We start from the raw sequence: 12,872 nt of genomic DNA, 5'->3' as shown, positions 1-12,872 counted from the left end.
TGCTTTAACCAATGGGACAATACAGCCATAAAGCAAGCAGAGGCTTGAAAAAAGCTTGTTCACTGGGACTTGTCCTATGTTGCTGCTGGGAACCTTCTGCCACCAGGTCAACAAACCTGGATTTTCCCAAAGGATAAGTGACTATGTGGACAAAAGCCTCAATCATTCCTGCTGTCCCTGCTACATGAGACCAAACCACAGCTGCCAGCTCCAAATGAGTTAGCCCAGTCAGAAGAATAACATAGCCCACGTTGAGAATCTTAAAAAATAATAAATGCTTGTTATTTTAAACCACTAAACTTGGCAGTTTATTGGTTACCTTTCACTTTTGCTAACTGACATGCTACGTTTCACTCAGAGTAAAAGCTACCATCCCTACATAGCCTCCAAGGTCCTACACGATCTGGTTTCCCTCAGTCTATGACATTTCACAGTTCTGGCCTCCTTAGTCCTCATGTATCTTATGCTGTCCTAACTCAGGGCCTTTCCACTTTCTGTTCCCTGTGCCTACAATGTTCTTTCCCAGATACCTATATGGCTTGCTCCCTCGCTTCTTTCCTATCTCTGCTCAAAGGCCACACTGCCCTTACCTGCCTAATAAGGTACCCCTACACTCCCCATCCATCTCCCTCACCCCGCTTTATTTTTCCTTTTAGTTCTTATCATCTGACATACACATTCAACACTTATTTCTTGTCGCTCACACCTCCTCACATATACACCTAAGAGACACCAGAATTTATGGTCTACAAGGGCAGGACTTTATGTTTTGCTCATCACTGGAGCCCTAGCACTTACAATAATGCCTGGAATTTCTGATCACCAGGAAAATGATTAAAGTAGCAGTACTTTGCTAAATCTGGTGTCTAGGTATATGGCCTGGAGTATTTCTAGGGGCTGTGATGGGGAAAAAAAGCAACTGTGCTGCCTATTGGGACATAATTACATCTACTGCAGGCCAAATTCCTATAGTACCCACGAACCAGAAAACAAACAGACTCATTAAGGATGCAGGCAGAGGGGAGGATGGGGGCTGCCCACTGGCCAGTTCACACTCAGTTCCTTTTGACCTGCCCTCCCTTCCCCTCGTCCCATCCTTTCCCTATTAGTCGACAACACCAATCTGTCAGGTCATTTGACTGTTCACCAAAAAGGTTAGGAAGACACAAAAACTCCAAGGAAGTATTATCAGCATAGAAATTTATTTGAATTCAAAATAATATGGTTATATTTAGGATAATGTAATAATTATCTAAAGCATATATCATTGGCTCTGAAACAGTTCTAAAGAAGTCATTCTTCTGAAGTCAAAAAATATGTAGTAAGAATGTACAAGGAAGCAAAAATATATTTAAAAAAAAAGTTTGCTGAGTATTGGGAGTTGTTACAAGAGGGGCACACTGAGATACTATAACAGGGTCCAAATTACATAACATGCAGCAAGGCATTCTCTTGCTTTATCAACTCTTGGAAGATAAACCATAACCTCAATGCAAGACCACCACCACTGGGTTAACAGGATAAACTTCCTGAGGGACACAGGGAGTAATTCACTATACTTTCCCTTTCCCTAACTCATTTCCTCATACCAATTTCTTCTCCTTCCTTGAGGATAGGTTTTATCCTGTTGAAAAAAATTGGTCTTATTTGTGAAAGTGAAAAGTGGAGTAAATAATATCCTGATTGAAGTAGGCAACGTTTCAGCTGAGGATGCTCAGGAATCAAACTTTTGAAAAAGGTCAGTTGGCTAGCTAGCAGAGACCATCAGTGGCTTGCAGAAAAGGAAAAAAAAAAAAATTCAGGTACTAGGTGTTTTCTAAATAGATAAAAACAATAAGCAGTTAAAAATGGGTGAAGAGTCCCAGGGTTTATTGTGACCTAGACAATCAAAAGCAGACAGGTGACCTCTGATTAAGCCCATTTACTTGTGAAGTAAGCTATAAGTGGCTCCAAGAGAGTTTGGTTTCCAACAGTGTCCCCAGCCAAAGGGCAAGTTCAGAATGTCTCCTCCTCTCGTAGAAACTGGAACACGGATGAGAAGTCTTTTTTTGAGTAGCCTTTTGCACACATCATCCTGTAGATCTGATGGGCTTGACTGCCCAGAAGGATTGGGCTCTTCGTGCTGGTGGCAGAGTCTTGTGCTAATCCCAGATCCTAAATCAAACAAGGGTGGAGGGAACACATTGAGGCTGTGCAGTTAAGGCTCACTTCGGAATTGTGGCTCCTAATGCTTGGGTTTCAAAGAAGAAAAAATGAAATCTGAAAAAATAAGATACTTACAAGAATGACGTTAAGTTATCCGTGTGTGTGTGTGTGTCTATAAATATTTGATAAGTGCTATCTTACAGCTACAAAACTGCTCCAGAGACAAACCTTGATTTCTGAGTGTCCTCTCCACTCCTCCACAAAACCTATCTGTTTTGACTCTGGACAGGTATGTTCCTATCCAGAAGAGACCACATAGAGAAATGCTTTTTCACATCTGCAGAAGCCTGTAAGCCTAAGACAAACCCCAATATGAAATTAAGCATGATGAAATTATCAATGATGAAAATATCCATTCAATCTCTTAGCACATATTTAAAAAATCCTGTGTGCTAGACACTGTTCTAAGTGCTGGTGATACGTAGTCATAATAAAACCAAGTCATTATTCTCAGGAACTTAATGTCCAGTGTGGAAGACAGACAGGAAAACAACTGCTGAACTTCCAGATAATGACAAGTGATGAGGAAAAATAAGCAGGGTAAGGGGTCAGGAAGTCATACATAGCAAGGGGTAGAGTGGAAGGAAGAGAGTTCTGATTGATGAGATGTTTAGGGAAGACCTCCCGAGGTGAAGACACTTGACCTGCGATGTGAATGTGAGGGGGCAGTGAGCTGTTTGGAGAGCTGGGGGAATAAAGTTTCAGGCGGGTGGAAGAGCAAGGGAAAGGCCCCACAGGAGGCATAGCTTGGATGTTCAAGAAACAGTAAGAAGGCCAATGAGACTGAACTAGAGTGAGCAAGGGGCTGGGGAGGGTAATGAACCTGGGGATGGGCAGAGGTGGAACAAGAAAACTTTATGATGTTTGGTGAGAAGGCTGGATTTTCTTTCAAGTGCAATGGACAGTCAGCATCACATCAACCCTTTAACATCTCTGAGAGCTAATGCTTCATTCTGAGAGTTTTAGAAAACTTATGGTTGTTTAAAAATAGACAAAAGCTAACATTATAAATTTTTTACAGTTCAACTGTGGTGAATGATATCTTCTACTAAGAACAGAATCTTGTCCCACCTTGAAATATGTAGGGTAAATGGAAGACAATGAAGGCATGGATAACTGAAACAATATTCCCCACATTTCATTTTATTTGTGATTATATAAGAGCTGCACAAGTGGCAAAACCAACTAGATTGCCTTCTTACTGTTACCATCCTCATTGCCTCATCAACAGAAAAGTCAACAAGCAATGAAAAAGGAGGCAAGATCAGGACCATTTGTATTCTTTGAGGAACATTCTTGATAAATGAGCAGATTTATGGATACCATCCACTCAAAGGAGGAAATGATTCAAGAAAAAAGAAGGAAAGTTTAAAGAATGGGTTAAATCTCTAGCTGCTTGGATATGTATGATGCTATAGGTGTTAACATGATTTTGTGCTTACTTATATATTTTCACATGCAAACTCATGGATTTGGAAAATCTACTTAACCTAAAACTTGTCCATAGCTACTCACACATTTAACAAATGTGGGTGAATAAGCTACATTATTGCTTATACCTGGACAAGCAGATAAGCCTCTTGTCAACATCATTTTGCTGCATATCTGCAAGATGCATTTATTTAAAATGACAGGAAATCGGCATAGAAAGACTGCCTGTAATTTTTAACCTAGAAATATAACTAGAATATAAAAACTTAGAGTAAACATAACATATTGAGGAGAACACAACATTATTGAGAAGGAAGGTCTATTAGAGGTTTTCAAATGGGCAAGTAAATATCCCAAATAAGAGCTAATAAAACCAAAAAAAGGAAGCTAAAATAGCTTTGCTGGCTGCTACCTCAGAGGACAGACATTCTAAAAAGAGAAAGGTGATTTAGTCTATAAAACTCTAAGTGGTTTGTCTGTCCTGAAATGTAAGAAAAGAAGGCATGCTTTGAAGTCTGTAACATGTAATCTAAAACAAACAAATGCCCCACTTCACTAATCAAATAAAAATATTTATGAATTCATGAGCTCAGTGGGTGGTTCAGGGGAAAAAATAAAACAATTGCAAAAGTTTTCAACAAATTAATGAAGGACCAAGTCACTGCATTTTACAAGGAGACAGGTACATTAAGTAAGTAACAACAGTGGTCATGATATTCCGTAAGTTGTTCCTTAGAGGCCATCAGAAACAGACTTTTAGGTTGAGGAGTTTTTGGATGTTCTAATTATGTTCTGATTATATACACACCCTATATTAGAATTTTATGATGTTAAAAAATAAACATATAAGCCTCTACTTTAAGAACACACTAACATTCTCTCTCCCAACATAATATGATCTAATAGCAGTCAAGCAAAATATCTCCTAGTAAGTTAAGACCTTGTCATGGTGAAGGGGCTTGCATAACTCAATGAAGCTATGAGCCATGCCATGCAGGGCCACTCAAGATGGACATGTCATAGTGCAGAGCTCTGACAAAACGTGGTCCACTAGAGGAGGGAATGGCAAACCGCTCCAGTGTTCTTGCTGAGAGAACTCCACGAACAGTATGAAAAGGCAGAAAAGATACGACACAGAAGGAGGAGTCCCCCAGGTCCATATGCTACTGGGGAAGAGTGGAGAGCAATTACTAATAGCTCCAGAAAGAATGAAGCAGCTGGGCCAAAGTGGAAACAACGCTCAGTTGTGGATGTGCCTGGTGGTGAAAGTAAAGTCTGATGCTGTAAAGAACAATATTGCATAGGAACCTGGAACGTTAGGTCCTTGAATCAATCAAACTGGACGAGATCAAGCAGGAGTTGGCAAGAGTAAACATCAATATTTAAGGAATCAGTGAACTAAAATGGATGGGAATGGGCAAATTTAATTCAGATGACCATTATATCTACTACTGTGGGCAAGAATCCCTTAGAAGAAATAGAGTAGCCTCATGGTTAACAAAAGAGTCCAAAATACAGTACTTGGGTGCAATCTCAAAAACAACAGAATGATCTCGGTTTGCTTCCAAGGCAAACCATTCAACAACACAGTAATCCAAGTCTATGGCCCAACCACTAATGCTGAAGAAGTTGAAGTTGACCAGTTCTATGAAGACCTACAAGACCTTCTAGAACTAACACCAAAAAAAGATGTCCTTTTCATCATAGGGGACTGGAATGCAAAAGTAGGAAGTCAAGAGATACCTGGAGTAACAGGCAAGTTTGGCCTTGGACTACAAAATGAAGCAGGGCAAAGGCTAACAGAGTTTTATCAAGGAAAGACACTGGTCACAGCAAACACCCTTTTCCAGCAACACAAGAGACAACTCTACACATGGACATCACCAGAGAGTCAATAAAAATAAGATTGATTATATTCTTTACAGCCAAAGATGGAGAAGCTCTATACAATCAGCAAAAACAAGATCAGGAGCTGATTGTGGCTTAGATCATGAGCTTCTTATCGAAAAATTCAGGCTTAAATTGAAGAAAATAGGGAAAACCACTAGGCCATTTGGGTATGACCTAAATCAAATCCCTTATGATTGTATACAGTGAAGGTGATGAATAGATTCAAGGGATTAGATCTGGTAGAGGGTCTGAAAACTGTGGACAGAAGTTCATAACACTCTATAGGAGGTGGTAACCAAAACCATCCCAAAGAAAAAGAAATGCAAGAAGGCAAACTGGTTGTCTAAAGAGGCTTTACAAATAGCTGAGGAAAGAAGAGAAGTGAAAGGCAAGGGAGAAAGGGAAAGATATACCCAACTGAGAGCTTCCCAGGTGATGACAGTGGTAAAGAACCTGTCTGTCAATGCATGAGATAAAAGAGACACAAGTTCGATTCCTAGATTGAGAAGATCTCCTGGAGGAGGGCATGGCAACCCACTCTAGTATTCTTGCCTAGAGAATCCCATGGACAGAGGAGCCTGGAAGGCTATAGTTCAGAGGGTCACAAAGAGTTGGACATGACTGAAGCAACTTAGCATGCACACATATCCAATTGAATCAAGAGTTCCACAGAATAGCAAAGAGAGATAAGAAGGCCTTCTTAAATGAACAGTGCAAATAGAGGACAACAATAGAATGGGAAAGACAAGAGATCTCTTCAAGAAAACCGGAGCTATTTAGGGAACATTTCATGCAAGGATGGGCAGGATAAAAGACAGAAATGGTATGGACCTAACAGAAGCAGAAGAGATTAAGAAGAGGTGGTAAGAATATATACAATTACACAAAAAAGATCTTCATGACCCAGATAACCACGATGGTGTGATCACTTACCTAAAGCCAGACATCCTGGAATGTGAAATCAAGTAGGCCTTAGGAAGCATCACTACAAACAAAGCTAGTGGAAGTGATGGAATTCTAGCTGAGCTATTTCAAATCCTAAAAGATGATGCTGTTAAACTGCTACACTCAATATGTCAGCAAATTTGGAAAACTCAACAGTGGCCATAGGACTGGAAAAGGTCAGTTTACATTTCAATCCCAAAGAAAGGCAATGCCAAAGAATGTTCAAACTACTGTACAATTGCAGTCGTTTCACATGCTACTAAGATTATCCTCAAAATTCTTCAAGCTAGGTTTCAGTAGTATGTGGACTGAGAACTTCCAGATGTACAAGCTAGGTTTAGAAAAGCAGAGGAACCAGAGATCAAATTGCCAAAATGTGGTGAATCACGGAGAAAGCAAGGGAAAAACATCTACTTCTGCTTCACTGACTATGCTAAAGCCTTTGACTGTGTTATTACCACAAACTGTGGAAAATTCTTAAAGAGATGGGAATACCAGACCACCTGACCTGCCTCCTGAGAAATCTGTATGCGGGTCAAGAAGCAACATGGAACGACTGAGTGGTTCAAAACTGGGAAAGGAGTACAACAAGGCTGTATATTGTCACCCTAGTCATTTAACTTATATGCAGAGTACTTTGTGTGAAATGCAGGGCTGGATGAATCACAAACTGGAATCAAGATTGCTGGGAGAAATATCAATAGCCTCAGACAGATACGCAGATGATACCACTCTAATGGCAGGAAGTGAAGAGGAACTAAAGAGCCTCTTGAAAGTGAAAGAGCAGAGTGAAAAAGCTGGCTTAAAACTCAACACTCAAAAAACTAAGATCATGGCATCCAGTCCAATCACTTCATGGCAAACAGATGGGGAAACGATGGAAACAGTGACAGATTTTATTTTCTTGGGCTCCAAAATCACTGCAGACAGTAAACGCAGCCATGATATTAAAAGATGCTTGCTCCTTGGAAGGAAAGATGTGACAAACCCAGACAGCATGTTAAAAAGCAAAGACATCACTTTGCTGACAAAGGTCCATATAGTCAAAGGCATGGTTTTCCAGTAGTCATGTACAGATGTGAGAGCTGGACCATAAGGCTGAGTGCTGAGGAATTGATGCTTTCAAATTGTGGCGTTGGAGAAGACTCCTGAGAGTACCATGGACTGCAAGGGGTCAGACTAGTCAGTCCTAAGGGAAATCAGTCCTGAATATTCATTGGAAGGACTGATGCTGAAGCTGAAGTTCCAATATTCTGGCCACCTGATGCATAGAGCCAACTCACTGGAAAAGACACTGATGCTGGGAAAGACTGAAGGCAAAAGGAGGCAGTAGAGGATGAGATGGTTAGATAGCATCAGTGACTCAATGGATATGAATTTGAGCAAAATCAGGGAAATTGAAGGACAGGGGAGCCTGGCATGCTGCAGTCCATGGGGTCACAAAGAGTCTGACACAACTCAGTGACTGAACAACAACAAATAGCCTCATCTGCCCAAGCAGGTACGATTGCTTTCATCAGTAGCATGAATGGGGATTTTTTTAACCTCTATCAATTTCTCGACACGAGTCTCATCATCTATAGTGTGTTTCACTACCAGCTCTCTGAGGTGATGAAAGCATTTCTGTGTAAATTCTCTCATTTTAAGCAAAATTCAGAAGTCTTGTTCTTTGTAAGGGAAATGACACCTGCATTTTACAGAGAAAACAAGGGCAAAAGAGAACAATGTTCATATGTTTTACTACTGAATTGTCTTATGCTACCTTCTACTATCAAGGAAATAATTTTCAAGGACCTCAGTAGGGACAGATTCTTCCTGGGCAGGGATACTGGAGCAAACGGTGGAAGGAGAGGTGTGACACAGGGTCAGCTGCAGTTGAGACCCACAATAAAGCCAGCACTGCTCACAGGCCACTTGGTAGCTGCTTCTTCAATTGGAGCCATTAGTAGTACTTGGGAAACCAAACAAGCTAACAGGCCACAACCTACTTCACACAGATAGAGAAAGCAAACCGGGCATAAATGCGGTTCTTTCACTCTTCTGTGTCCTGATAAATGACCCTGCAGCTTTGTGAAAACAATCCGCTTAAGGAGCTACTTTCTCCAATAAAAGTAACACAGCACACTACATCAATAAAAGCCTGTGTGGAAGATATGCAAGCCGAAATACAAGTACAGACTGGCATAAAAATTAGTGTTTTCTTAAATGAAACATGAGGAGAAATGAAACTACAAAATCCACAAAATAAGAAACATAGTTTCAAACCTGGCTTCACCCAATCAATATTTCAAATGAGCTGACAATGTGCCAGGGGTCAGGCTGGAGGGAGAGGAAGCACTGAGGTAGGCCTGGGGCAGACCAGGCGCAGGGCTGCCAGGGAGGGGAAAACAAGGGGCCAAATGAGTCCCATGCGGCTAAAGCAAAGGAGGGGAGTGGGAAGCAGAGATGAATCAGGAAGGAGAGCAAAGGCCTTTAAGAAAAACGTGCAGAGACGGACTTTAACCTACAAGCAACTGGAAACCACGAAAAGAGACTTAACAGGAGAGACGACATAATCAGGTTTTTACATTTTAGGAAGCCCACTCTTTGCCATGTCATGGAAAATGAACTGGAGACGATGAGAATGAAAGGCAAGGAGACCAGTTGAGGGCTGAGGTGGCAGCATCCAAATGAGGTTCAGCCAAGGCATTGGAGGTGGTGGAGAGGGCAAGTGGACAAAGTCAAGGCACAGTCGAAAAGCAGAATGCACGAACATCATGGGGAACGAATGAGGGTGACCTGCGCACCACATCCAGGTGTTCGTACTATTACTTTGGTCGAAAAGTAAAGGGCAGGGTTGTGGGCAGTGAGAATGGGACAAAGCGCTACACAAAAATCTGAAAGTCTGTCTAAAAAGTATTTCCTAACGTTGAAATCACAAATGAAAGAAGGCTGATAATTTGCTTTTCAAATGACTTTACACATAAACACATATTCTTAAAGCAGGAAGATGTATTTAGAAATCTAGTATCATGAGAAAGATCCTCTCTTCTGTGATATGTACATCTAATGTCATTAGATTATTAGCCATCAGAAAATGCTTACTGCTTCCATTTCTAAGGACTTGGCAAATGACTAGAAACAAGAAGATTATAAAACATAGGAAGAACAAAATTTTACCGACTCACATTACAAACAGCCAAGCACAAGAGAAACATCCTAATCTATTCTCTATCAAAAGACCAGGATTAAAAATGAACAAGATAAGGGTTTTTATCGAAGCTAAGTTTGAGCTAATTTCCTGTGAGTCACTATTTTAGTCATCTTGCCTTCTAGGATAGGGGTGTGCTTTGTTACAAGCAGGGAGGAGTGGGGTCGGGTGAGGTGGGTGGGGTGGTGAGCCCTGGGGAGGGAGGGAGGGAGTGGCAAGGCGGGTGGGTGGAGAATGATGGAGGGAAAGATGGAAGGAGAAGAACAGACCATGACACATTTCCCCACTCTCTTGGGTAGTCACTGCATTTCCCATACCTTCGCCATGAGTGTTGTTCCGAATCCGCCCTGATAGTTATTAGCCGAGGGAACTCCATCCATCACCCCAGGTACAGGATTATAAGTGTCACTTGACCAACATCGTCCTGAGCTCATATTTAGGATTTTAGCCAAGAGTTTTGGGTCAAGCCCTAACCTGTCAAAGGTCAAAGGAAAGAAGTGTTAAATGTCAAAGTGTACAAGTCACATGTGACTTATTTACGTCTGAGGGTGCTCCATCTTCTCTCCATTTATGATGTCTTGAAAAATCAAAGCAGATGGATGAGTGAAGAATCCAATCTTAGATTATAGGGTGTTAAAAGCTAGTGAAGAAACACTTCTGAGCCAGGACATTCTACACTGAGAGAAAACCTGTGCTACCCTGCTTTTAAGAAATAATATATAATTGCATAAAAAGTATTGCTGGCTTATCATACATATAGGTTTTCTAGTCTTTTGAACATTATTGCATTTATGCATCACCTAAGAACCTTAAGCCAAGATGATCATCTAAAGTCTTTACTCGCAAATGATATATTTCAGAAAGAAATACTGACAGATAAGCTACGTACCATGGGAGTCTATGTATCATTTATGTGTATGTTTATTCTTTTAGCTTTTATGAGAATAAATGCAAGAGATGAGTCATGAGCAGTAAAATGAGCTTATGAGAAGTTATTATTATAAAAGAGGACATTTCTTGCTGTAAACTTTTCCTTATTTATTAAATCTTCATTAGCCCATCTTGCTTATGAAGCAAGTCTGCACAGAGCTGTGACATATGCTATCTATTCAGAGGCATGCATTATAGTTCTGGGTCAACTGCTGATAAGGTTACTGATCCTGATAAAACAAAGCCTGCCCAAGCGGAAACATCATTTGTTCTATCACTGAGCTGATGGCATAAACGGCTGTTCAAATGTGGACCCAGAAAAAAAAAAAGAATTAAAATGCTGTACTACTTTGATTTCAAGTATCTTAGTGCAGTCTGGGAAGCACAGTTTTGCTAAGTATCTTTTAATCAAGTTTCAAATAAAACTTTCTGCTTTTCCTTAAAATGAATCCGTTCCAGAATAAAAAAAGATTAAAAAGAGACATATAAACGTTAAATGAATTGTGTGTTTTGGTATGCTGCTTATTACCTGTGTGTTGAAAGATATCTGTTTATTTCCAGGGTGGAATATAACAACCAGGAAAACCTTTTTCCAAATGCTCAAGTGGGGTCAAGGGCTAATACCCGGGATGGGTAAGGACTGTTATGTAATCATACAACTGTTATGTAATCAGACTTTCAAGGAGCAACTGTGATTCAAGAAATACGATATGGCATGCCATCTACACGAATTCACACAGTGGGCCATGTTATAATGAGCAGTTTTTACTAAAAGATTTTAACAGATAAAGATTCCATTGAAGTCAGCTGTTCAACTGTACTCTGCTGGAAAGTAACCTGACAATTTCATTCATTCTTTTATAAAGATCCAAGTTTGTTACACGTACAATTTGCTACTGATGCTTTCTTTCTCTTTTAAATAAAATCAGGCTATCAGGGTTCTATGGTAGCAGATGACCCAAACACAATGCACTTAGGGAATAACTATGAAAAATAAAGTCCCAAATGAACAATTAGTTAATTTGCTTAACTGCAAATATATTTTCTGAGCACAAATATTGTGTTCTAGGAGCAGGGGATATTTTTAAAGACCCCCTCCCCAAAGCACTGCTTTTTCCTTCCATTTGAAATGTAATTCAGGCTTCCTAATTTAAATTTTCTTTTAAAATGGCTCATCACATTCTGAGCAGCAGAGATACTCCCTGCTTACCAGCCTGGACTCAACAGTGCCTCACAATGCTCTTTATTGCTAAAGAAATTCATACTCTGTCTATAATACTCACCAAATGGGAGCACAGCTTATTATCTGTCGTAAAACCCTATATTCCATTTTGCTTGAATGTTCAAGGAAAAATACTGGCACTGATTTATGGAACTCTTTGGTGAACATGTTACTATTTAGAAGCACCCTGAGGGGCACACCAAAAAACAAGGTGACAGTTGTTACGTGCTCACTTTTCAAATCTGATGCTCCCCCACCATGCTGATACCCTTTAGGAGATGGCTGCTCCCTCTCCGCTCCTCCCCAAGGCATCCCCCCCACCCCCAACAGCAAAGTGTATCATTAAAAAGAGCAAGTTAGAAGTGTTTTGCATTTCATCTTTCTGAGGATTCTTTCACTGGCATATATATAACTGACAGCTAAAATTAGACATGATATTAAAATCAGTTACTGAAGTCCTCTGTTTTCCACTGTGCCCAAGGCTTGTAATGGTCTGCAACCAGCTAGAATACACAGTAATTGTCATTCAGGGAGTCTATCCTAGAACGTCATGCTTCACTGGAGAAGACTGAGTTTCCATTTGAAATCAACAAATTAATCCAAGACAGGTATCTGAAAGGGCAAGTTTAATAGGAAGCAGCTACTGGGCTCTCAACCATGATAAAATGTTATTGCTGTTTCCCTGTAAATTGGCTGGGAACATATGATACTTTCTGCATAAGAGCCCCATTGCTGTTCAGGAGATATACAGCTCAAGCCATCAAAAGGATGACAGTCTGTCAGTCCCCATAATAACTTGCCACTGGATGTGGTTCGAGAGTATGCGCGTGCATGCATGTGGCTTTACAATTGCTGGAATGTTCTCTGATATAAACAGAGAATGAATTCATTGCTCTGACCGCATATATAATGCAACTCAAATAAACGTCACTGTGTCAAATCTACTCACCTTTAAAACACAAGAATTTTAAATGAACTTTTGAGAGAAGTAAAAATGATGCATAAACTGTAAGAAAAATTCAAGAGAAGCCAAGTGTTTGCCTTCACTGTAACCAAGGC

General features: G+C 40.3%; 1 protein-coding gene across 2 annotated transcripts in view; it reads right to left on the bottom strand.

Moving 5' to 3' along the window:
• Positions 1–1,183: 1,183 nt before the first annotated feature.
• Positions 1,184–12,872, bottom strand: part of HIBADH (3-hydroxyisobutyrate dehydrogenase) — a 108,300-nt gene continuing 96,611 nt past the window's right edge. For both annotated transcript variants that reach the window (XM_019958843.2, XM_070787905.1), the window contains 2 exons: positions 9,979–10,135; positions 1,184–2,154 (listed from right to left, as the gene is read on the bottom strand). In XM_019958843.2, the coding sequence (XP_019814402.1) occupies positions 1,996–2,154; positions 9,979–10,135 (316 nt within the window). In that variant the 3' untranslated portion in view covers positions 1,184–1,995. The remainder of the gene's footprint in view (positions 2,155–9,978; positions 10,136–12,872) is intronic.

Source organism: Bos indicus, chromosome 4, assembly GCF_029378745.1.
Source record: "Bos indicus isolate NIAB-ARS_2022 breed Sahiwal x Tharparkar chromosome 4, NIAB-ARS_B.indTharparkar_mat_pri_1.0, whole genome shotgun sequence".
NCBI classification, from domain to species: Eukaryota; Metazoa; Chordata; class Mammalia; order Artiodactyla; family Bovidae; genus Bos; species Bos indicus.
Note: the sequence above shows the minus strand (reverse complement) of the source record. Positions and strands in the feature narration are given on the sequence as shown.